General features: G+C 36.3%; 2 protein-coding genes across 2 annotated transcripts in view; one reads left to right on the top strand and one right to left on the bottom strand.

Annotated features, from left to right (window-relative positions):
* LOC140136322 (U3 small nucleolar RNA-associated protein 4 homolog) overlaps positions 1–12,539 on the bottom strand; it is a 121,613-nt gene extending 109,074 nt beyond the window's left edge. The window contains exon 1 of the mRNA XM_072158048.1: positions 12,422–12,539. The gene's annotated coding sequence lies outside the window, so the exon portion shown is untranslated. The remainder of the gene's footprint in view (positions 1–12,421) is intronic.
* A 155-nt stretch (positions 12,540–12,694) lies between these two features.
* LOC140136657 (chromosome transmission fidelity protein 8 homolog) lies at positions 12,695–23,699 on the top strand. Its single transcript, XM_072158332.1, has 3 exons — positions 12,695–12,866; positions 18,651–18,768; positions 23,251–23,699. Exons 1-3 carry the CDS (start codon positions 12,844–12,846, stop codon positions 23,563–23,565), a joined length of 456 nt encoding a protein of 151 aa, XP_072014433.1. The 5' UTR covers positions 12,695–12,843; the 3' UTR covers positions 23,566–23,699.
* Positions 23,700–26,842: the final 3,143 nt, after the last annotated feature.

The raw sequence follows: 26,842 nt of genomic DNA, 5'->3' as shown, positions 1-26,842 counted from the left end.
ATAGCACATTGATGACAAGTAAGATGTATATTATAGGGGCAAGGACTACAACTACTGAACTGAAAATTCAGCAACTCAAGGCAAGTAGTTATTGATTTATTGATCAAATATTGGTTTTCCTCATTTTTGACTGTAACTCCACAACTGTTGTCTGTGTTGAAATAAAAATTTCCAGTGCAGTAGTTGTAGTCCTTGCCCCTATAATATACATATCTTACTTGTCACCAATGCGCTATAATTCTTGAGAAAAATGCAAAAATAGGCACAAAATTGGGCAGGGGTGTAGTACCCCCTTAAACCAATCAATAATCCTATTTTTGAAGAGGATAATAAGCTTCTATAGAGAATTTTTAAATAGCTCTAGTCTTTGTTTGCTTTGGCTAAATCCTGTTCAAGTGGTGGGTTAGAAAGCATTGTATATTGTCTACATGTAGGTATGTACAACCAACAATTAACAATGATAGGACATTTGAAATGACCACTAATTATGACTGTTTGATATTTAAAGGGCATTTCGTGATCCACAGCCTCATCCCCCCAATTTTCTCAAAAAAAGTTGAGATTTTTATACCACTGGAAACCTCTGGCTACATAATGTTTATGTACCAAATATTTCTTGCAAGTTAATTCCTTTCGCAAAAATATCGTGAAATTTGAATTTCGCTCTGGTATACCAGAACGAAATTACAACACATTGTCTATAAAGAAGTGTAATACATGCACATAATCATGCATAAAAAAAAAAAAAAAAATCGGAATCAACTGAAATTTTAGGAATAAGCTTTTTTCGTGGATATCTACTGAAAATGACATAAAAAGAAGCTGTTAGGATCACGAAATACTCCTTTAATTACCAGCAATGTGGAAAAAGACACATGTAGAAAAAAGGTACCATTTTGTTGAAGGAGCAAAGTTCAACAAACCATAACCCCGCTTCTGGATATTGTTTGAAGTCAAATGATATACCAATTTAAACTAAAGCTTCTGATATTTATTTTCTAAACACGAATAAAACATAATTGAGTAGGGGCCGAATTTATGGCTCATTCGTGGTGTACGGTCACATTGAACATGCCAAAGTACCGGTACCTATTTGTACCATGTAAATGTGTTATATCGGGATTATGCACTTTCAGTTTCGCACGCATTTGATCATAGGAATTATTTTGCCTACTTTCCACCTGTTTGGGGAGCACATTTCTTCAATATTTTGACAAGTTGACATCATCAAATGTTCTATTCTACACACATCCAAATTAAAAAGTCTCCAGTAGTTCCATCCCCATTTAATCAGAGTCTGACGAGTTTATGGCAAAAAAATTCATATAATAATTTTCTATACATTTTCCTTCGAAGGTCGATACCAAATTTGATATCAAAAGTTTAATCATCGTGAGCATAGGAACCTTTGTTTGGAAATTCGTGCAATTTAAAAAATGACATAGGGAATTGTATCACATAGCGGAGCTAGCGTGAGTGCCAAGAATTACGTCGCCTGAATAGGCCGGCAGGTTAAAGGTTTACCCATGCATGTCAAAATGCAAATCAAATACCCCGCTCTTTCAATTGTGCGCAGGCACGTGTACAATGATTCCTGTACGGGTTGCTTCAGGCCACATACTAAGCTGATACCATGCATTGACTTTTGCGTGGTCAATTCGTAATTTGTCATTTTTAAAATTGCACGAATTTCCAAACAACGGCTCCCATGCTTACGATGATTAAACTTTTGATATCAAATTTGGTATCCCCCTTTTGAAGGAAAGTGTATAGAAAATAATTATATAAATTATTTTGCCATAAACTCATCAGACTCTGATTAAATGGGGATGGAACTACTGGAGACTTTTTAATTTGGCTGTGTTTATATAGTTTGGTAATAATGTATTTTACCAATAGTACGTCAAAAGTTGTACTTTTGTGTTTTTGATCCCAAAGATCAGCTACTATAGTATTTTTATTCCCGATTCAAATTCTGCACTAATTCGGCAGAATTTCAACGATAATTTTGCCTTTTTGAACACTAAAATGCATTCAATCCTTAATTTTGTATCAATGGAGTCTTAAATTAGCAAGCACAATAAGGTGGGTACCAATTTTATATATCGTTGACCAAATTTTGAAGATATTTTTCAATCTGACCTGCGCAAATTGTTCGTTTATTTCCCATGTATACAGACAAAATGGTATGATCCAGTCCTTAATATACCAGTCATTACCAATCCAAAGTTTCATTTCATTTCATTTCATTTCATTTTATTTGCCAGATAAAAAACATATTAAACATACAGTAAAACACATACAATGATTGCACAATATTAAAAGCATATAACATTTTCAATTGACCAGCAATTAACATGAGTTATTTTGATAAAGGAGTTATTAAAAGGCAAGACTCCAGTCCATGATGAGGAATCCAAGACTCCCTCGGTGTGCAAAAACAGGAGAACAAGACACAGAGCCTCTGGCAGGGATAGCCAAGAGTAACAAAAGTCACTTTCAAAGTGGCTAAACCTAAAAACTCTGCAAAAACAACACAGCAAAACAGAGATCACACCGAAGGAGACAGGATTCCTCTCCATGTACTAGAGTGGGGTAAATAAATAAACTAAACATATTACATAAGAAACACTCGATAAAAAAATCAATTCCAGCTGAGATTTTTGAAGTGCTCTTTGGAATTTGTTAAAAACCCATTTAAACTGAAAAGAAGTTGATTACGGAGATCTTGAGGAAGTTGATCAAAAAAAGCAGGAAATCTGTTGAAAACAGTGAATTTAAAACCATCTGTGCGAGCATAGGTGTGACTAAATTTTAAATTCTCGTTGTGGCGGGGATTCACTGAGATAAACTTAAGGGGGTACTACACCCATTGATTTTTTTTTTGCATTTTTTTGCATTTTGTGAAGAAATTACAAAAAAATAATGGACAAAGTGGTATGCAAAATGAAGGGGCAAATCTTCTCGTTTTATTGGTGGCATCGGTATCAACGTAGCTTACATGCTTTTAAAAGTAGAAGCCAAAAGGTGGTACATCACTGATGATTTAAATTCACTTCATTTTGGAAAGCTTACTATCAACGGATTTCGTTAAAATTTTGGATATGTGTTGCTAACACGTTAGGGAAATAAAGTTGATATGTAAAATGGGAATAAGTGGTTCCTGATTTCTTTTATGACTTCATGAACTTGGTGCTCCACAACTATCAAAAAGGAACTGGTTAAAATGCTTCTATTTTCAATGTTGAGCTATATTTTGTATTTTTAACTTGCGACATTATTTCACTGAAACTTAATTAAGCCACAGGTAACAGGTTACCACAACCATACTACAGCAATGTTGAAAATAATTGTATTTCTTGTCACCTATACCACCATATTGGGTAGTTTTCCGTAAGCTTAGCGCTTGTGATTTTGGTAACTATTTTATATTTATTTGTGAAATCCATCTCAACTAGGCATTCTAAATTGTACTCACCATTTACATCCCAAGGTATATTAGTATATCCACCTTGCACTTCTCGATATATATATCCAGTTAAAGACAGAATATCAAAATTATTCCTCATTATGATATCACAAACTCTCACATGTGTATTCAAAATTGATGCTTAAATTTGACCTGAACCAATTGACCTATAACCTGACATACGGTGACCTAATAGCCTTTTCTTCTCCTAACAACACATTATAATATTATTGACTAATGACTATACATCCATTGTGTAAGTGTTTATATATTTTGCATGCACCACTAGATTTTCTATAGAGAGTATAACAAAGGATTTAATGTATTCTATTCATGTACCCTACTTGAACATGCTGAATAGAATAAATCATGGTTTGTTATGAAACACGCATCTGAGTAACTAGGATACAGTAAACAAAATATATATAGGGCTAAAATGACTTACTACAATTGTTTAAAAGCACTTTTTTCCTTCTTTTTTCATATTTTTTTTATTTCACATGATCCGTGCATATATCGCCTAGCTATAAATGAAAAAATATTTATTTAGACCAATCAAACCAATATATGGGTGTAGTACACCCTTAAAGGGATTGATATCATACCTCCCATACAAACATTTTGAAACAAAGGACAAAGCAAGGTAAATATATCTGTTACGCATAGAAGATAAACCAAGCATTTCTAATCTGAAATTGTAACTAAGCTCCCCCCGGGAGCAGGAACACAAACACGAGCCAGAAGTTTTTGAGTTTTTTCAAGGGGTCACCACTGTAAATGCCCTGTCATACTTCCATGCCACTTGCCGCTACAGCAAGCGGCAAGACGTATTAACCAATGACAAGCTTCGATTGTGTCCGTTTGTCTGCAATGCGTGTGCATATGAAACAAGCATAAGAAAACAAACTTCCACTGCATTTGTCAAAATACTAACCTGCGCTTATTTAGGGTATCTCGAGCTTATGCCCAGCGTGGTCACGTCACACTTCCGTGTGTCGTGCCCAGAATGTCAGTAAACTCGTTTATATCCCCGACAAATGACCATGACGGCCTACGAATTTAAGCTTCCTGTAATATCTATTGCACACAACATACAAAATCACAAACTTACAAACTTCAATTATGCACTTCAAATAAAGCAGACCAGCTGTTAATCATTAGGGGTACTACACTGACCAATTTATGCCTATTTTTTTGCATTTTTCTAAAAATTATAGCACATTGGTGACAAGTAAGATATAGGGCAAGGACTACAATTACTGTACTGAAAATTCAGCAACTCAAAGCAGGTAGTTATTGATTTATTGATCAAATATTGGTTTTCCCTCATTTTTGACTACAACAAATTGTTGGGTGTACTGAAATAAAATTTCCAGTGCAGTAGTTGTAGTCCTTGCCCCTATAATATACATATCTTACTTGTCCCCAATGTGCTATAATTTTTGAGAAAAATGCAAAAATAGGCACAAAATTAGGCAGGGGTGTAGTACCCCCTTAATAACCGATCCTTCAGAATATTTTACTCTTGCGGCTGTTTGATGTAAATTGCGACTTCGATATCTCCATTTTCCCTATCGAAACGTCATGTGTTGTTTACCATTTTGCCGGAAATGTGCAAGGTATTGTGGGAAATTGCCAGGCCTTCTTCCGGAAATGCGCAAGGCACTGTGGGAAATTGCCTGATCTGTACACGTTGTGCGAGATTTTGTCAGTGTTGCCAGATAAAATGATGTACGGGGAAAAAAATTGCCCCCGCGAGACCGCTGCACTCGTCATCCAACAAAGTGTTTTTGCCGGCATTAAGTTGTTTTATTTCGCAAAGGGGGATACCAGTACTGTTTTGTTAATCTCAAGAAATTATGACAGGATTTCTCTGGAATCGGGATTAGATACAAGATAATTATATACAATACACATTCATTTTCTGTACCATTTTGAAAACGAATGGACTAGAAGACCTATATCATAATATCAACATGTTGCTATACAAGCTGTTTGTGCAACACTACAAATCTTTGTCACCCAATGTAACTCGGTTAATTGCGAATCGGTCTGACAAGGTCAGGTCATATCCGTGTCATAACAAACCTCATTGTCGTAGCCGAGAGAGCAAGCGTGAGAGCTGCACGTTTTGTGTTCTGGACACTTTTTGTCATAAATATATTGGCGATGTCCAGTGTTTATGGACACTTTTGCCATACGTTTGTACGTGATTATGTAGATTCGTACACCCATCGAATGTGTGTCATCGGCCTGGTCATCGGCCCTCAGACTATAGGAACCCATGGATTTGATCTACATGGATCGAATCCATGGGTTCCTACAATCACCGATGACACACATGCGATGGGTGTACGTAGATTTGATCCATGTAGTAGATTCGATAGCTGTACAATTTGTACAAAATACAAGTTTGACATAGGCCTAAAATTATCATGGGCGCAAATCAGAGTTGTGGTATCTCGAGCTAAATAACCTAATTGAGGACTTCATAGGGGGCACATTTCAATAATTAATCGTCAATTTCCGTCATCTGCTCAATCGCGCCTGCATTTATACATCCCAAGAATTGAGGAGATTAAGCAGAAGAAACAATGTCAATTAAATTAGACTGCGGAACAGAATATCGACATGATCAATTATCATGATGAGGATAATTTAATAAATTGATGTTATATCATGACATGCAGGGTTCGATTTACCTTGTGTTGCATCGCAAAATGCGACACAGTTTGCAAAACTTGCGATGCAATTGCACAAATGCATCATATAAAAATGCGATGCAACGAAATACCTAGACTTCATAAAATAACCGAGTGAGAGGGTTTTCAAGAAAATATTTTTCCTGTCAAAACTGAAGCATCCTCTGTATAAAAGAAAATATGAATATTAACTGCACATCATATATTCGGGATACCCAATTGTGGCACATTTGATGTCGTTTAAGAAGCAGAGAATTTTATTTCAATTTTATATACGCCAAAATATTTTTTTAATTGAGCAATAAGGATAGAAAAAATGTTGAAAATTCTATGTGAATATTACATTAGACCCAACCAAAGATTACTGTTTCCTTTTCATGGTAATCTAATCTTTTATTTCCTGAAAAAACATTTTGGGTCTAATGTCGAATATTCACATACTTGATCAAAACATCGAACGTGTATACAAGAAAATGGTAGGTTTTCCTCAGTATTTTACTGACCATGGAAATGTACTGAGACACAAGCACGTGTCAAAATCGATATAATGTATTGTCCATATAGACGCCCAGTTATCATGTTAATTGTTGGATTTTTTTTGTATAAAGCACGCAGTTAACAATAATTGAGCGCTAATAATACACATAAATGTTTTTAGGCAAATAAAATTCCAAAATATGGTACGCTTTTCTGCCTTTGCTTGTCACGTGGTAGGCCTATGTTGAAGTTGCGATTATATCTTCAAATAAGTTTCAAATGAATTTCAACAAGACAAGTGGCCGAGTGGTCTAAGGCGCTGGGTTCATAGTGTGTCCAAAGCAGTCCGCCGCCGTGAGTTCGAACCCCGCCTCCATAAACTTTATTGAAGTAAAATTAAAATTAAAATTTTACTTTTAAAAAATTTCATATTGGGGAAATGTGACTGGCAGAATTTATGTATGGCGTGGAGTGGTGTGGCGTGAATCTGTGTTTCCACCATGTCAAAGGTCTTGACCATGTTTGTTGACATATTCATAGAGGCTGTAGAGGGCAGTATTTGTAAAATATTAAATTAATTATTGACCAGCAGGTGACAGGTATGGGTGGTAAATTTTAAACAATTTGATTGAAATAAAATAAATAAATTTTTTTTAAAAAAGAAAAGAAGAAAAAGAAAAGACAAAAAGAAAAGAAAAGAAGGGAGAAAAGAATGAAAAAAGAAGAAGAAATATAATAAACCCTCCCCCAAACAAGAAAAATAAGATAATAATGATTTTTTTTTAAATACAATTTTTGCGGGTTGGCATGTCATGGCATGTATGACTATACAGTATAAGTAGGGTGGCCACAATGCTAGGTATTGTGTGTACCCCTGCCTACATACACAAATGTATGGTAGAAATGTAACAGAATCTGGGAGCAGTTGGAAAACTTTTGGGCATTTTGAATTCTATATATTTTCTCTTCTAGTAACTTCTGTGCAAATCCGACTACCTAATTAGATAGAAAATATTCTGCTCAGAATGAAGGTGAATATAGCATTTTTGTACGGTCACGCATGACAAAGTTACGCACAAAATCATTTTTTGTCATCAAATAAAACTATTTTCCCAAAGATGTACAATTATGCTATATTGAGTTTTACAATCTGGACCCTCACAGCAAAATCCTGTGCAAAAATCAGACAGTTCGGTTGTGTGGTTTAGGAAATACAGGCATTTGAAGGTCTTAATTGGCACATAATAGCGCCCTCTATGGTGAAAATCACACATATTTACCTTAAAAGTCAAGGCAAAAGAGTTATTTTTGTGATTTCAAGCATTTTAAAAATGTTGTAAAGAAGAAAATACAGCAATAGTGACCCTGGAGTTTTAATATTTGCATGAAAGAACATTAAATAAACAAAAAACAATACATCTCATGCCTTCTTTAGCTTTATTCCCACAATTATCGCTTCGTGAATATGCAAATTTATGACAAAATCAGGATTTTCCTAAAAATGAGGTAAAAATGGCCAATTTTGTGAATCTTTAGAAGGCTGTATCTTCGCAACGGATTGTCGGATTGAGTTGATTCAAGAGGTTTTTAAATCATTTTGCAGAAGGAACAATACTGGCAGAAAAAGTAATTCCAGAGGTGGGTTTGAAATTTTCATGTGGCCCCCCTAGTATAAGAGCACATTATTCAAGGTATTTTCAGATTGATATTTTGTTTTTAATTTTATTTGTGCAATTAAAACAGACTTAATAAAACACCACACACCAATTTATACTACTCTGTGTTTAATGTTATGTTGTTGTTTTTTTGGGGTTTTTTGCAGCTGTTTAATTTGACATTCCATATTTTAAAAGTTTAAAAACTCATTAAAACTTGAAATTCTCATTATCAATAATCTACATTGACTCAATCAATTTAAATTCACCTGACATACCTACATGTATACTATTTTATAGGTATACTAGGTGAATTCAAATTTGCCATCAAACTGCATCATTTTATATATCAAATTAAACCCCTTGAGTAAACAAAGCCAAAACTGAAACCCTTTTTTCATAGCACTTTCCGTAGCAAAGTTACATCTTGTCAAAGACTGACTTTCATCAAAAGATTAAGCTAGCAAAATTCCCCAAAACGGCATTTCGGGGTGTTTCTAGATCTTAGTCTCATGGCGATAGCAGCTTTTTTAATGGAACTGCTATCAAAATCCTCTAAAATTCCATGTGCGACTTGATTATCACCATAAAAAATCATATATTTGGGTCAAGTGAAGTATAGAAAACATATTTTAGGTATGCTAGGTGAATTCAAATTTGCCATCAAACTGCATCATTTTATATATCAAATTAAAGCCCTTGAGTAAACAAAGCTAAAACTGAAAACCCTTTTTTCATAGCACTTTCCGTAGCAAAGTTACATCTTGTCAAAAGATTGACTTTCATCAAACAATGTCAAAAAGATTCAGCTAGCAAAATTCCTCATAACGGCATTTCGGGGGTGTTTCTAGATCTTTTGTCTCATTATGATAGCAGGTTTTTTAATGGAACTGCTATCAAAATCCTCTAAAATTCCATGAGCGAGTGTCTTATCACCATAAAAAATCATATATTTGGGTCAAGTGAAGTATAGAAAACATATTTATGTAGGTTTCCTTCTTCGCCAGTTGTTTTAAATTTCTATGTAAAAATGCATTGACATTTTTGGCGAATTTGGCTGACTAGCAAATGTGTTTGCCTGGCATACCTACATATTTATGTAGGTTTCCTTCACCGACCTATTCTCGAAAAAAATTCAAATTTCTATGTAAATATGCATTGTGTTTGGGCCCCGGTCTCAGCGAATTTCGCTGACTAGCAAATGTGTTAACTAAGGTTTGCCTGGGATCAGTTCCAATAATTGAAACTCCCGGCTCCGACCGGGAGTTCCAACAGGTGCTGTGTATGTGTTTGTATGTGTTTAATGTGCATTCACATACACACTTAGCCGTCGGTTCGAAGAAATCGTTGCTCCAAAAATGATTGCAAATTACACATTTGTAATCATTTTTGACCACAAAATATTGAAATGCCCTGAGTCTACGGGTGTCTCCCTATCTTTTTCAGGCTTTACCTTTTTACTTGTATATTTAAGCTTACTTCAAATTGGATGACTTGGGCGATGGAAAAATGCGTCGCCTTTGACTGACGAACGGACATTGACCTGGAGAGTTTGTTGACCCATCGACTCGCGCATGAGCATGACGTGTTTGCTTCAGTATGCACAGGGCGCACATCCTGAATTGGCGTTTTCTGGCTATTTTATCTTAATGATAACCAAATTATTCCTTGTTTTATACTTAATTAATGCTCATTACGATGTTAATTATCCCCATACTTCCCTTCTGCATGGTTGCTAATGCGTCTCTCTTTTTGGTACGCTTATTGCGGCGAAAGGTAGACGCATTTATGCAAGGCATTGTAGATGGAGAGTTGCGTCGCCCTCTCGTGGCGACGTCCCTGATTGGCTGTACTGTTGTTGAGGAGGGCAGGCTTTACTTTTTGGCGCCTGGCGTACGTGCCTCAGCAACAGTCTCATCACTTTTTGTTTCGGAGCTTGTCATTCGAACACATACTTTTCTTTCTGTGCATCACTGTACGACTTACCATTATTTTAGTGACATGACGATTCATAATAGCGGTTTTTGTCACATAGGTTTCATATATTGTGAATAAATTGTCTTTCTTTGTGATACCGTATTTGATTTGTCTTTTGCTCCACTTTATGTTGTTATACGTTGTACGTGTTAAACCGGAATCCGTACCAATACCCGTTGAGGAAAAATCATTACAATATGATATGAAAACACAGGTGAGCAATGTATGAATATATGGAGAGGTGAAACAGTTGTCAATATTAATATTTTGCGACATTTATAATGAAAATAATTAACACTCTAGCCACCCTATGGTACCTTCTACAACTTGAGAACAAGTCCTCAAACGTTCGAAATTTGTAGTTACTACAACTGCTTGAATATATCTGGTTCCATACAGCAATACGCAGTATTGCTGTCTGGTAAGCAGGTACGAATTGAGACGTCGTGAATTGAGACGTCGGAGCCGGTCAAACACAGAGGACTAGCCTACATCCCGTATCCTACTATCACTCAAACAAGCAAATCTCTTCACGAATTCACTCACCTTGCGATCCTACATCATCAGTTGAAACAAACATCTAAGTTTCCAAAAACAACTTTGTCATTCCTCAAAACTACAAGTAACTTCATTAATAAAAAATTGAAATCATACTATTACCCGTTATTGAAAATTTTGTTCGATTTATGTCAACCAAAAGTACGCATACGAGTCGAGTTCAGTTTACCAAAATGGTAGCTCCTGCCTCATGGTAACCTAAGATATGACGTCAGTATCAAGCTGCTTATTAAACGGTGGATCGGATTGGTTGAAATCAACGCCACGTTTTTGACCTTACATGGGTCAGAGATATGCATATATTCATGTATGAAAACAGCGATGCGGATATAGTATCATCACCGGAACTGAGAATTGCGACATTTTCGATGTTTGTACCGGGGAATTTCAGACACGGTGACTCCGCGAGATTTCGATAAATTCGTCCCAAAGGTAACCAAAGGGTTGGGGATCGCATTTTTAACTATCACTAAATGTTTCGGAATTGAGGTCGGCTAAAAAGTAGACAGTTTCGGGGACTGTAATTGGTGTAGATGTCACATTTTGAACAGTGAACGATAAGTGACCAATTTGATGCTCAGCACAAGTGACTATCTTTACTCAGGGTACTGCTTGAACTTAGTTCGCAACGCAAACTTAAAAAAACCGGGCAAAACAGACGTGTCATTTATCGGTATGACATTTTCGTAATTGACGCTGCCCTATTTTAAGTTTGCACAGAAGAGGCAGCTCAGTTTGAGTGCATCGATTTGTCAGTAAAGTACACATATACTCACTCTAAATTGTTCATCAAACTAATCCTGTGTTCCTTATGAAAAGCACCATATGCTGCATTGCATGTACAATCACCAAAAAAGATGAAAATACATCTAAAAACTTCAGTACATGCAACCTCGGCCCTAAAATTGGAAGTCATATTTTATGTGTCAAACTCTAATTACACAGGGCGAATTACTCCAAAGGCTTGATTCATAGACTAGGGCACATCGTTTATTAGTTGATTGCGTACGGCCATAAGGCCATGGGTGGCCGAACACGATTTTCATTTCGTCATGATTGCGACTGGGAAAACAGCCTAAACATCGCTTTTGGCACAGAGCTGACATGTACCACGTGACATCTGATCATGTGATATTTCATATTTACGGCATTAAAAGTTGAAGTTACATTGGATTGTGTGCTCCGGAAAACTTTTTTTTTTCTGGATTCATAATGGAGTATTAATTACAATTTCAGCCATGCACGTTTAGGTAAGAAGTACAACAACCCGTGTAATTAATATTATGACAAACATGCAGATATTTAAGCTTCTGGAGCCTTGTACTGTTTATTAATTGCTCTAATTGAAATTACGTTGCACTCGCTTTCTGCATACAGATCAACCCATACCGTACTAGCAGAGCTAAGTACGGTATGGGTTCCTCGTAATAGCTTGAACTGGCCTGGGATATATTTTATTTATTTATGAAATTATGTTTTAAGCTTAACTAAATTCATCTCAATTTAAGCTTTTAAAGAGTAAAATTAATTGCCCAGACCTGTACGTGCTTTAAATGACGATTTCAGTATCAATCAGAACTCACCTTTATTTCTACAACTTATACAATCGTTCAGAACTGCAGATTTCTGTGACGAAACATGGAATCGACAACGAATGAAAACAACTCCATGTGCGATCGCAATTCAGTAGATTCTTTATGATCAATTTCATTGGCCAATTCGGGCAATCGAGAGGTCTTCTAACGAATCACAGACCTTGTTACTAAATAGCCAGAACAGCTCGACCTAATGACCTATCTAACCCGGAAGTGTAAAAACCCGGAAGTGTTTGAGGCAGTCGCGGGAATTTCCTTCTGAAAGTAAACACATTGTAAACTTACACAAAAATAAAAACTCAGATCTTGCACTCTCAAGCAACCGAAATATTTTTTGGGCAGTGTTACACACACCCGGGACACACACTTATGATATATGCGTGTACGTTTCTGGAAGAAAAACGAGCAGAATGGTTCAGATAATGATGAAACTGTAAGTAAAATAATTATCATGATAATATTTTGTTTGTTGACAAAAAAAAGTCAATGCACATATACACCCATCGAATGTGTACATGGATCGAATCCATGGTAGACTCGCTGAGTCTCATGGACGCCGTTCCTATGTCCATCAGACTCGTATTTCCCATTTTGGATGTCAATGGGAAATACACACTTAAAACCAGAGTAATGGAAGACACATTCGTCCACAACCGAATTTGAGATTTTTTGATATTTATCAACACTCTAAGATGTATTCTTTCACTTGAAACTGATAAAATACAACTTGCTAATATTTATTCGTATTTTTGCTTGATTTATTTCACTCTTTTCAACTCTAAAAAGTCACATGGCTCAAGACAGCTTAGTAAATTGGCGGAAATAATGAGTCAGAAATGCGCTGAATGCGAAAATATTGTGATTACTGCAGCGATTCGCGTCGGCGTGACGCCAACGCAACTCTGCGCCGTATGTCCAACGCAGTCAAGGCGCATTCGGTATGTTGTTAACGCCAGCAAATGTGGTGTAAACAAAACAAAAATTTGCAGTCAAAATGCCACTTAGATTTTTTAATTCTTTTGAATTTTGGCGCACTGAAAGCAGAGATTATAGATTCATTGGTGCAAAAGATGCATATTTAGACCATGCACCAGATACAGCTTTTACAAGTGTGAAAGTCTTACCGTTTTAAAATTTAAGGACGTTTTGTGCATAATTTTGACATTTTTTTTACTATAACGTCGATTTCTCATAGTTCACTTTTGACAATATTACGCGATTTTTGTGACAAGATAACTCGAAAAATATGCAAGCAAAGGGTAAACTTTTTGCACTATCCGTTAGAGTACATCAAAGTCTAGGGAAGGTTTTTTCATTTTTTTTTAACATTTGTTTTAAACAAAAATATACACCATTTTGTGCAATTTTTAGCTTAATAGAGTGACAAAATGGCTTTTTTCACATGTTTTTTTCAATATTTCGAAAAAAGAGACGAATTTCAAAGAAATAAAAAAACCTTCCCTAAGTTCATGTCTCTTTTTCATGAAAAGCTAACTGAATTTTTTTTACTCCGAACGGATTTTTTTCTAAGTTGTCACAAAATATTGGGGTAAAAAGTGAATTTTGTGATTTTTCAAAAACTTGAGATTTTTGAACAAATCTGACGTCACCATGGGATTCCTTGACTCATTTCCTTTCCAAAAATGTATAGTTTTATATACTTTGGACATACAATTCAGAAATAATGAAGCTCGAAAAGGTCCATGTTCTCTCCCATTACTCTGCCCTTAACGATTTGCGCCGGTTAGAAACTTGAAAAAAATCTTTAAAATTTTATCAATGTATATAAAAGTGGTACCAACCTTATTGTGCTTGCTAATTTAAGACTCGGTTGAAACAAAATTAAGGATCGAATGCATTTTAGTGTCCAAAAGGCAAAATTATCGTCAAAGTTCTGCAGAAATCGGCACCCTTGCGAAGGGTTCAGAATTCTAATCGGGAACGAAAATATCCGATGTTTGCGATCAAAAACACAAAATTACAACTTTAAACATACTATTGGCAAAAGACATTATTACCAAACAATATAGAATAGAAAATTTGACATCATTTTCTCAAAATATTGAAGAAATTTGCTCACTAGACATCGAAAAAGTACGCAATCCAATTCCCGTTCAAACGCGTGAGAAACTGAAAGTGCATAATCCCGACTAATCCATGGGTAGTCCTGCCAGCAAGACTTCAGTCTTTATCATAAACATAATGACATCTACTGACCTGAAGTCTTGCAGCGGTACATAGGGATGCACTGTACGTTTAAGAAATCCAAACTTCAAGCATCAAGAAATATACCTTGTATTTGTCAGTTTTACCTCAGAGATGCTGTCGACCCTCTCTACACAGTGTAGAAACATCACAAGTAGAATGTTGCTCAATATGATAAATCCAAATCATGAAAATCAAGACATTTTGCAGAGCAATATTTTGACCACTTTTGCACTAACTAAATTACTCCCATGAAGATTGCAGCTTTTGCGAAAAGGGGTATAATCCTTCTTGTCTTCCATGAGCAACCGCGTCACATCGGGTATAATCTTCCTTCCATGAGCAACCACTGTGCATGATTGACGGGCTATTCCATTGCTCGTAATAGGGTAGTGTACAATGCTGGATGGTGCACGATGTGCAAGGTAGACTTTCGCCAAGACTTGGCATGTGGTTGTTGGTGTTGGGGGGGTGTGTTGGGGAGGGGCATGTTGTCCGAGATGTTAGGAATTATTTAATAATAGTTATTAATATTGGAAGAACGTTTTAAACTTTAATTTAAGGCATCATATACGATTTTATACTATTTTAGATTTTCAATTAATAACAAAATAATAAAATAGCATTTAAAAATTATATTCCTATTTATTATCGCACGCCATGGTAACAATAAAAAAATGACACACTTTCCGATAAAAATTTGTGAAACAAATTAATTTAAAAAAAATAAATAAAAAAAATCTTTCTTAAACCAAATTTTCATGAAATTGAGGGCCATCAATAAACCAAAATGCACCTGTCGCACATCCCCGTAGTAGGCCTACCCAGGCGTGTAATATAACCGCCACGAGTATTTTTTTTACCTGTAGGCAAGCTCACCCCTACAGTCGCAATAGTACTAGCCCAGATAGCTTTTAACTCACGCCTACTAATAACGTACTTTCATCAAGTGATGGCGCTATAAGGTTTACCACGGAAGCTGTTTGGTTTACCGTGGAAGAAGATTATACCCTATATGGCTTTTGCCAACCCTGGGAATTTTGAACCCACCCAAAAGATGAGATCAATGTTGATCAATTACCTCAACTTTGGGAGTATAGACTAGTACAGTGGGATTAAAATCATCCAAGACCGCCCAAACCCTGGTACAATGGGATTAAAATCGTCAGTGCATGCCCAAACTGTCCTTGAGAGAGTTCCTCAGCTGCATCCTTAGAGCCCAAAATGTAGGTATGCTAGGTGAATTCAAATTTGCCATCAAACTGCATCATTTTACATATCAAATTAAAGCCCTTGAGTAAAAAAGCCAAAACTGAAAACTTTTTGTCATAGCACTTTCCGTAACAAAGTTACATCTTGTCAAAGATTGACTTTCATCAAAAAGATTCTGCTAGCAAAATTCCCCAAAAGCGGCATTTAGGGGTGTTTCTAGATCTTAGTCTCATGGCGATAGCAGCTTTTTAAATGGAACTGCTATCAAAATCCTCTAAAATTCCATGTGCAACTTGATTATCACCATAAAAAATCATATATTTGGGTCAAGTGAAGTATAGAAAACATATTTATGTAGGTTTCCTTCACGGACCTATTCTCGAAAAAAATTCAAATTTCTATGTAAATATGCATTGTGTTTGGGCCCTGGTCTCGGCGAATTTCGCTGACTAGCAAATGTGTTAACTAAGGTTTGCCTGGGATACCTACAAAATGAGCCCACATATTGTGATGTTTCTTATTTGTGGAAAAGATAATAATAGAGTGAACTGTAACTCTGTACGACGAGTTACAGTTACTGGAACTAATCCATGGGTTCCTACAGTCACCCATGGAAAACAGGGTACCGGTACTGAAAAACACTACACAATGTCCACATCAGCCATGGTTGGTTTTGTTTACATTGCATTAATTCCCTCAGAACAGGCAATACAGATTCCAGAGAGATAAAACTTACTTAATATCAGTTTTAGTTGCCCTTAATAACTCCAAATTGACAAGACATTAAATTCTATTTGCTCATTTTCATACCAAAATCAAGGAAAGGTTTTGTTATTACAAAATAACAGGAAAATCACACAGTTCATTTCTGGTCAATTGCAGCAGGCCACTTGAGATAATCAATATTGGTACTTGAATGGCATGGTTGGTTGGTTGTTCAGTGACTTCTGCTCATTGTAAGACTGACAGTAGCTGACAGTGTTGTAAACTTGATTGCATAACATTAAGATTGCCAACTTATATCCTTTGTATTTGAGTTGTCAAATTTATGGATTAGTTACTGTCAAATGAAGCAAACAGTATTTAATGTCAACAAAACATGCTGCTGCGAACTCTATGCCTGTGTGTGTGTGTCTGAGGGCCGATGACCGGGCCGATGACACACATTCGATGGGTGTATCGAATGTGTGTCATCGGCCTGGTCATCGGCCCTCAGACTGTAGGAAGTGACCCATGGATTCGATCCATGTAATGCACATGCTTTAGTAGCCCGAGGTACTCACACCTCCGTCACTACGATTTCCACTGTCCTTCTCCGTACGAAGGTCTGAGACTCCTGAGCATATCTGGTCCAGGGTACACATAAAATACCACTTTTTCTCATGTATACCACTTCCTACCATTGCTCACATGAAGATGAGACTTAAACAAAACATATTTGGTGCATGTTCGTAAATTTTGAGCACATTTGAGGATGCAAAAGACCAGACTTGTGACTGTTATTGTCGCCGTGTTTTGAATTCTTCCTATAAATAGATGCCGTCAGTGTGGCGTCATCACCGCTGACGTGACTTCAGTGTGCCCGTTTTTACGTGATGTATGGCACTCATGGCCCTAGTGAGGAAGGAACAGGGCCATGATGTTTCGGGCTAATGCTTTAGTCGAGGAGTTTTGACAATAATGAAATCTTCCAAAATAATGAAATCATGACTTCATATTTCACTGAAAAAAATGTGACAGGAAACTAATCATTTCATTTCATTAGCCTTAGGTCATGGTAAAAAGTTTTGGATTTGCATCCACCGCCCGCATTCTTCCAAACCTACCTCATGAATTATTTTGAAACAAAAAAATTATTTCCACAAAACAAGGCTTTGTCCATGCTGTCAAAATAACAAAATATCAAGTTCTGGATCGACAAGCTGCTTGTGATTGTGAATGTTAAATTTAAATGATAATCGGCATAGGGCCTCCCTAGTACAAGAGCATCTGCATCTGTATACCGCTGTGCACTCATACTGTTCAATCAATGCATTAACTTCAAATGAACAACATGAATAATGAAATACAGAGCTGCATGTGATTGGAAAAAGTGACAGATGCAAATCTAAAACTTTCATTCAAATCTAAAACTTTCATTCCCATGACCTTATAGTTGACAAAAAAAATCTCAATCTCAATGTGATTTTGTGGGTAACATTGGTGGGCTGCTGCAACACATCTAAACCAATGTTGAAATATGCATGAAATGATGACATTTAAGGGGGTACTACACCCCTCAATAAATTTGTGTCTATTTTTGCATTTTTCTCAAAAACTAATAACACAGTGATAACAAAAGTTATGTATATTATAGGGGCAAGGAATCCAATTACTACACTGGAATTTCAGTGACCCAAGACAAGCGGTTCGTTATTTATGATAAGAAATAAGGTACCGCTAGGATGTACCTCATTTCTGATCATATAAACTGAACCGCTTGTCTTGAGTCACTAAAATTTCAGTGTAGTAACTGGATTCCTTGCCCCAATAATATACATAACTTTTGTTACCAGTGTGTTATTATTTTTTGAGAAAAATACAAAAATAGTCACAAATTTGCCACAGGGGTGTAGTACCCCCTTAAAGCAAAATTGATTTCTTCAAAAAAATAGATTTTCACTATTTATATATGCAAATGTCATGGCTGTTTTTGTGGGATGAAGAAATGAAATGAATATGAGGTAGGCCTATTGGTGTGATCAATCTCACATTCATAGTTCAGTTGGAATAAAGATCATATTTTTGTTACTTTTTTCAGGGCTATGCCAGGCCACTGTCCTGAGTGGATGCTTATTGAATTGCAAGGCAAACTGGAATCAAAAGAAGAAGAAGAAATGGCTGGAAACTTTATTGGTGATTTGCATTTTAATAAAAAGGTACAGTACCGGTATAAATCCCTGAATTGTTGTTTAATGGTTTATGGAATGATGTGGGGCCGTAGTGGTCAGCGACAACCTGTAAAGTGTGCTGAGGCTTGTGGATCAACGTCTAGGCGTTGTGCCTAGGTGCGTAGCGCACTATAAATCACTGCGCTTTTTCTTTTCTTTTTTTATATAAAAAGTTGATCTTTCTTTGTGTTCATTCTATGCTATCATTGGTTTTAAATGATGCTTTAACTGTGTTTGAGATATATCTTTGGAATTGTGCCCCTGGATCTTAAGCCTGGGCCTATATCTATTCTTCCATTATTCGCCCCCGAAAGGAGGAAATAATTTTAGCCCTTTGGGGAAGTAATTTGTTGAAAACTGAAAAGAAGGGAAGAAAAAAATAGGAAAGATACACACTGACACACACCCCCACACACAAAAGAAGATGTTCCAACAGGATTCAAGGCTGCCATGAAACACTAAAGCCGACCTCTCAGCTTTTAAATTTCAAATAGCCTGTGTTTTGCAGATTCCACTGAGATGCAGAATCTGTCTTCCCTTTGAACTACATGGATCGAATCCATGGGTTCCTACAGTCACCCATGGAAAACAGGGTACTGAATAGCTGTACACCATGTCCATATTGGCCAAGGGATGGTTTGTTTACATGGCAATAATTCCTTCAGAATAGGCAATACAGATTCCAAACATATAAAACTTACCTCATATCAGTTTTAGTTGCCCCTATATACATGTAACTCCAAATTGACATGACAATTAATTCTATTTGCGCAATTTCATACCAAAATCAAGGAAAACATGGTTTTGTTATTGCAAAATAACAAGAAAATCAGAAAGGTTATATCTGGTCATTTGCAGTAGGCCACTTCAGGTAATCAATATTGGTACTTGAATTGCTTGACTCAGTGACTTTCTGCTCATTGTAAGAGTGATAGTATTGTAAATTTGATTGCATAACATTAAGATTGCCAACTGATATCCTTTGTATTTGAATTGTCTGATGATGGTATTAGAACTGTCATGGATGTAAACATTACACAAAATGTCAACAAAACATGCTGCTGCAGAACTCTATGCCTGTATGTGTGTATCTGAGGGCTGATGACACACATTCGATGGCAGGGTTTACTTTAACGCACAAAACACACGTACATGTATTTACGCGTTCAGGCACTTTTCTGACTCCTTCAAATCCATAGTCCCAAAGTCCAATGCGTACAAAATCTTGAAAACGTACGCGTTCAGATATTGCAAGATTTGAATAGAGAAACACCCGATGTTGTGCATTTATTCTCGGTTTTTGGCATTTAGGACCTACTCCCGATATGTAGGGCCCATCACATTTTGTCAGCATCGATCCATGTATGTTTTAGTGATTGCGAGTCTCTAAAATAATTGTATAGTGTCAGTTTGAAATCTTGCAAATTGGGTTCGGGTCCTTTTTTTTCTGTTTAAATGATGCACCAAATATGTCTTCAATTGGACTTTAATTTTGCAAAATTTTCCCTCTCAGGGGGGAACATCCCCCTCAGACACCCCCATGCGGAGTGGATAATCAAGTGACCATTTTCGCTTCTGCTTTCGACATTTGCCAATTTAGGCCCTATGTTTAACACAATTTAATGGGGGGAAACTTGACAACAAAAGGTTTTATAGACCGTCATTTCACAATTTTCGGCTTTTCAACTGTTCAAACTTAAATTTTACACAGTAATACGGTAGTGCCAAAAAGGTCCACCAAATCGCTTCAATTAGGTCTACATTTTGCAAAATTTTCCAAGTTCTAAGAGGGGAACATGATCATCACCCTGCGTAGTTGATAAACAAATGGCCACTTTCACTTCTGCTTTCGACATTTGCCAATTTATGTTTAACACAATTTATAGGCCTACCATAATAGGGAAAACTTGCCATCCACGAAAGACTCCATGGACTGCTCATTTCACAAATGTTCGACTTTTTTAAACTAAAATTTTACACATTAATAGTGCCAAAATGATCCACCAAATTGCTTCAATTAGGTCTTTATTTTGCAAAAGTTTCTTACTTCTCAGGGGGCATTTTTAAATATTACTATTTTCTTCTAAAATTGCCCCCACCCCCTTCTGACTGCTCTAGATCCGCCACTGCTCCAAACAGTGGCGTAGATTTCTTTTGACCCCCCCTCCGGATCTACGCCACACCTACATGTATGGCTCCAAAAACACACATATTGTTAAAAATGTCTTCAAAAATAATATTATAAAAATACCCCTTGGGCAATGTTTTTGACTCCTTCAGAGGAAAAATTCACAATTGAAAGGGTCAAAAAAATTTGAAAATACCCCTTCAGCAAAATGCTTAAAGAAAACCCTGTTTGATGGGTGTACCTTTGAACCATGAGTATTCCTTGATGCAAAGGTTCCATATCCAGTATATCTAGGGAAGAACTTGTGAAGTTTGTAGGGAAGACAGAATAAAATTAGTCATTTAGGAGTAGATCAAAGTAAAATTATGAATTTTAAATTTTCCCTTTTGTGACCATTTCTGTGGGATTCAGGATGGGGAAGAATCTGGGAAAGATGTGGCCACAGCATGGTAACTAAAATTTTCTGCAAGAATAGACTGACACCCCTGCCTGGAACATGATATGTCCCCTGTAGGATGTTGACTGCTATGATATTTTATCAACACAGCCAAATTAAAAAGTTGCCACTAGTTCCACCCCCATTTAATCAGAGTCTGATGAGTTTATGATAATTTATATAATAATTTTCTATACACTTTCCTTCGAAGGTTGATACCAAATTTGATATCAAAAGTTTAATCATCATGAGCATAGGAACGTTTTTTTGGAAATTTGTGCAATTTTTAAAATGACATAGGGAGTTGTATCAGGCGGCGGAGCTAGCGTGAGTGCCAAGAATCACATCGCCTGCAATGCATAGCCCGGCAGGTTAGTCAACATCTACATGCATCTGAGAGGTCTAGTTTCATTGTAATTAAAGCTTTACCCATGCATGACAAATGCAAATCAAATACCCTGCTCTTTTAATTGTGCGGAGGCAAGTGTACAAGTGCTTCAGGCCACATAATAAGCTGATACCATGCATTGGCTTTTGCGTGGTTAATTCGTAATTTGTCATTTTTAAAATTGCATGAATGTCCAAACAACGGTTCCTATGTTCACGATGACTAAAGTTTGTAGGGAAGACAGAATAAAATTAGTCATTTATAAAGGAGTAGATCAAAGTAAAATTATGAATTTTAAATTTTCCCTTTTGTGACCATTTCTGTGGGATTCAGGATGGGGAAGAATCTGGGAAAGATGTGGCCACAGCATGGTAAGTAAAATTTTCTGCAAGAATAGACTGACACCCCTGCCTGGAACATGATATGTCCCCTGTAGGATGTTGACTGCTATGATATTTTATCAACACAGCCAAATTAAAAAGTTGCCACTAGTTCCACCCCCATTTAATCAGAGTCTGATGAGTTTATGATAATTTATATAATAATTTTCTATACACTTTCCTTCGAAGGTTGATACCAAATTTGATATCAAAAGTTTAATCATCATGAGCATAGGAAGGTTTTTTTGGAAATTTGTGCAATTTTTAAATGACATAGGGAGTTGTATCAGGCGGTGGAGCTAGCGTGAGTGCCAAGAATCACATCGCCTGCAATGCATAGCCCGGCAGGTTAGTCAACATCTACATGCATCTGAGAGGTCTAGTTTCATTGTAATTAAAGCTTTACCCATGCATGACAAATGCAAATCAAATACCCTGCTCTTTTAATTGTGCGCAGGCAAGTGTACAAGTGCTTCAGGCCACATAATAAGCTGATACCATGCATTGGCTTTTGCGTGGTTAATTCGTAATTTGTCATTTTTAAAATTGCATGAATGTCCAAACAACGGTTCCTATGTTCACGATGACTAAACTTTTGATATCAAATTTGGTATCAACCTTCAAAGCAAAGTGTATAGAAAATTATTATATAAATTATTTTGCCATAAACTCATCAGACTCTGATTAAATGGGGATGGAACTAGTGGCAACTTTTTAATTTGGCTGTGTTTATATAGTAAGCCTTTTTTGAGCATTTGTGCCCCCCCCCCCTAAAAAAATACAGTTTGTCCTCTTTGAAGTACAAAGCTCGCGAAGTAAAGTACGCAGTAAATTACATAGTTTCAGCATGACGTAATGTCAAAAGGAATTAACACACTGCTTGTCGCACACAAATGCATGAGCATCTTAATACACGACGCACGATACGCTTACGCAAAAATTACGCAAAGTGGACAAACTGTATATCATCTTGTGGCTTGCCGCCTCCCTCTTTGGCACTCTCTTGAAAAACTCTGCTATGCGACTGCCATGAAAGAGCTTCCTACATGTAGGTTTTCTTTGATATCATTTTGATTTTTTGGATGGTATTCTCCCAGGCTATTTTTAACAATTTCTTTATATTTACTTCTTTTTACAGGGTGTTCCTATATTAATTATTGGTCATCATATTCTCTATGGAAAAGTTACAGACTTGGAAAAGCCTTTCCTTCTTATCTTGAAGAAAAACCAACCGACACATTCAGCAAACTTGGACATTTCCATGGAAACAAGTGACATTGATAGTAAAACAGTTGCTATGGAGACAGATCAAAATGGAGATGAAATTGTAGAAAAGAATGACTCTGGTGTTGATCATGGTGTTCACTACGAAGTTGGAGCAGTCATAAAAAAGAAGCTGATGTTTAAGACAAGACCAAAGCCTATTATAACAAATGTACCAAAGAAGCTATAGATTCATGATTATGTTTGCTTGTGTTTGAAGGCCAAATACACCTTGCTTTGCTGTATTACATGTAAGCGTACATTTTGGAGCTGCTTTTAAAGGGCCAAATATCAGTGATCCGTAGGCAACCTATTGAGAACACCTGTTATAGACCAAGGATATAAATAATTACCAAGATGGCAGTAGAACTGAAAAAAATGTGTGGAATCTTAGAAGCTCATTGTAAAGACATTTTGGGATTTGGAAGAAAATTTTAGGATTCGGAGAAAAATTTTATCATTTGGAGGGAAATCTTAATTAATCGATAGGCTCAAAGCTGTTGCTTTTATTAGTAAAATCATGCCCAATACATTTTTTTTACTTTTTGAAAAGAAAAAGTTACAAGTCAATTCGCATTTCATGATTTTCCACAAAAAAAATGTGGCGGTCAGTTTCTTTTTACTTGTGTTTTGTGGCACTATGCATTCTCAGCAGACATTTTTTTGTGACAAACTTAGCCCAAAGCTTGTCCAGCTAAATTGAAAAAAAATATAAGAAAAAAATGCATTGCCTATTAGGTTTTTGATTTCTGAACAGCTTTGAGTGAAACTATTTATTTAATTTAGGTGACCTAAGATATATTATTTTTATGGGAAAGTATTTTCCAGGGAAAGGAACATTTTTCCAGCCCTGGGTTCTTAGACTGCACCCTCAAAGATATTTTTGTGGGAAAAATTGTGGGATGGAAATTATTGTTAATGCTTTACTTGCTAGCCATAGGCTTTAACATAATATCCAAGTTTTGAGATATTTTCTTAAAATATCAAGAACTATCTCAAGAACTACAGAACAAATTTTGAATGTATTTTTCATGCTGATTCTATGAATGCAAAGTGTACAAATCTGAAATATTGTCATTTTAAAAGAAAATTTGGAACTTGTCATCTGCAGCCAACACCCGTGTGGAGAGTGAAAAGTAGAGGCCATTTGTCTGTTTTCTCAAAAATGCAAATTCCATTTTGTGAATTGCAATACCAGTTTCCAACAGTTTTAAAATTTCACTCTCAACATTAGACAGACCATTATTGCTCGCATGAATTTGGAGTATTTTAGGCAAAGTGAATGGCATTTACCGTATGGTCTTTATTTTGTAGCTAGATTTTGCACCAATAGCACTGACATACAAATGAATAAAACAAGTGACATTTGACTGCTTATATGTATCTCTGTTGGATTCCATTTTGGTATGTTGATAAATTTCATTACGACTTATTGAATTATGTATTTGAGGGTCATTTTAGTACATTGGGTGATGACTGCAAGTATGGGTATTAAGTCGGTAAGTTTTTAAACTTGCATGGTTAAGACAAAGGTGGAGGACTTAACAGATACGTTACCATGATACGTTACCCCCAGTACTTACAAATATTATTGCTCAAAAATGAAGTATTGTTGAAAAATCACCCATGCATTGTTTCGTGTTCTGAAACTATTAATGTTTACGCTTCTGAATGATTTTCATGAATTCTTTGTGATTGGTATTTTGTCATTCCTGAGACCAAACTTGAACACTTATCGGAGAAGGTACCAACAGGTTATAACTGAAACAACACCAAATGTATTTCCAAACAGCTAGCCAGATGACCAGTTATGAGAATGCATTTTAACTTACCAGCATCCAGTTTTCACTGTTATGTCTGTTGGTATGTCAGATCATGAGAATCTACTTAGGTACCATCTGTATGAAATTACCTTTGTTCTGGCACAGAGCTGAAATTTAGAAATAAAGACACCAATCACTTTTTGTCACTTGTTATTTTCAAATTAGTTTCCTTGGTATTCAGTTACTAAGTGTCATTTCAATAGCAGGTTTAAAATGCTCCCAATTAGCCTTTTTCCAAATACAGACAATTTCTGCATTTGTCTTTTGGGCATTTAAGAGAAACATTAAATTTGATTATAGTTCTTATCTGCTCTTATCCTTTCTTTGCTAAAAACCTTTTTTGTTAGAGTGAAGCAGCTTTCTTTGTTTGTCATTTTACATAATTTGTTTATATCTACTTTATTTGTCAGCTGCAATTTAAGCTATCTAAAATGACTGAATGGTATTTTATGATCACAGACCCTAAAAAGAACTAGGACCTGTGCTTCAATGTTGTGTACTTTGTAGATATATGTAGAGAATGATGTTCTCAATTTCTGTCACACCGAATCTTGATTTCATTGTTACTTTGCTAACAAGAAATGGAAAAAGATATAGAAACTTTTCTCAACAGGTAGAGAAGACCCTAGGTTATAATCACAGAAAATATGAAAGTGCTTCTATTATTTGAAGAAGCTGAGATATGAGGGCGGAGGCAGAACATTTTGGATGACCCTCGTAAATTGGTTTTACTGCTCACCAATGCTTGCCCCAGCTATCTATTAAATTAAAGGTAGTACATTAGGGATTTAATTACAACAGCAAGAGGGTGCCTTTAGTAACTTCAATGATCAGCCGCCAGTGAACAAAGTCAGGGAGACCTGATATTCATTGGTAGTGGCGGCGGAAGCATTCAAATCTTTTTTGGAGGGGGGATGAGCATGTTCCAGTTAAAAACTTTTGCAATTTTACCCTATTTGGGCCCAAAAAGGAAGATGCAACGTCAATTATTGCCTGCTTGTTTCTTCCATCGTGATTTTTAGTGGGGACGTCCCCCTTGCAAAAATTTAGCCTGTGTTAGTTGGAGAAAATAGTTCAACAGCAATAAGTGCAGAGGGCGAATAAAGGAAAAATATTGCTCATTCTCAATGTTAACGGCCACTGGACACTTGTCGATTGGTGTTTTATGACTATCAACAGTGCAGAATATACAAGAATAAAACTGAAAGACTAAGAAAATGGTTACAACCAAAAAGACTCAAAAGCACTAGAGGTGAAGCCCCTCACCTACCCGGAATCTGGACACCAGCTGAGATACACGAAGTGATCACCTTAAAGCCGAAAGGAAGGGTAGACAGCAATAGAGTAAGTGAAGTCATTATATATCATGTATATTATACTCACAGCACAAGAACGATGAGAATCATAGCTGCAAAAGGAAACCTGTGGTGTTTCCAAATTGTACAGCCAAGACATTGTTGGAATACAAGAACACTAATTGCTGGGCCGTTGCCTCTGGAAGCCACCAGGGGGAAGGCGGCTCTGGTCCCCTGGCCGTTAGACGATTCACCTTTTTTTGGATAGTAACAATAACATTTCCTCCTTTTTGACAAGTTATACCAATCTCATTGTGTTCACCAAGATGAGGAAATCAGGTTTTAACGT

The sequence above is a fragment of the Amphiura filiformis genome, chromosome 16 (assembly GCF_039555335.1).
Source record: "Amphiura filiformis chromosome 16, Afil_fr2py, whole genome shotgun sequence".
In the NCBI taxonomy this organism is placed as follows: domain Eukaryota; kingdom Metazoa; phylum Echinodermata; class Ophiuroidea; order Amphilepidida; family Amphiuridae; genus Amphiura; species Amphiura filiformis.
The sequence above is the reverse complement of the archived record's forward strand: the minus strand, read 5'-3'. Positions and strand labels throughout refer to the sequence as shown.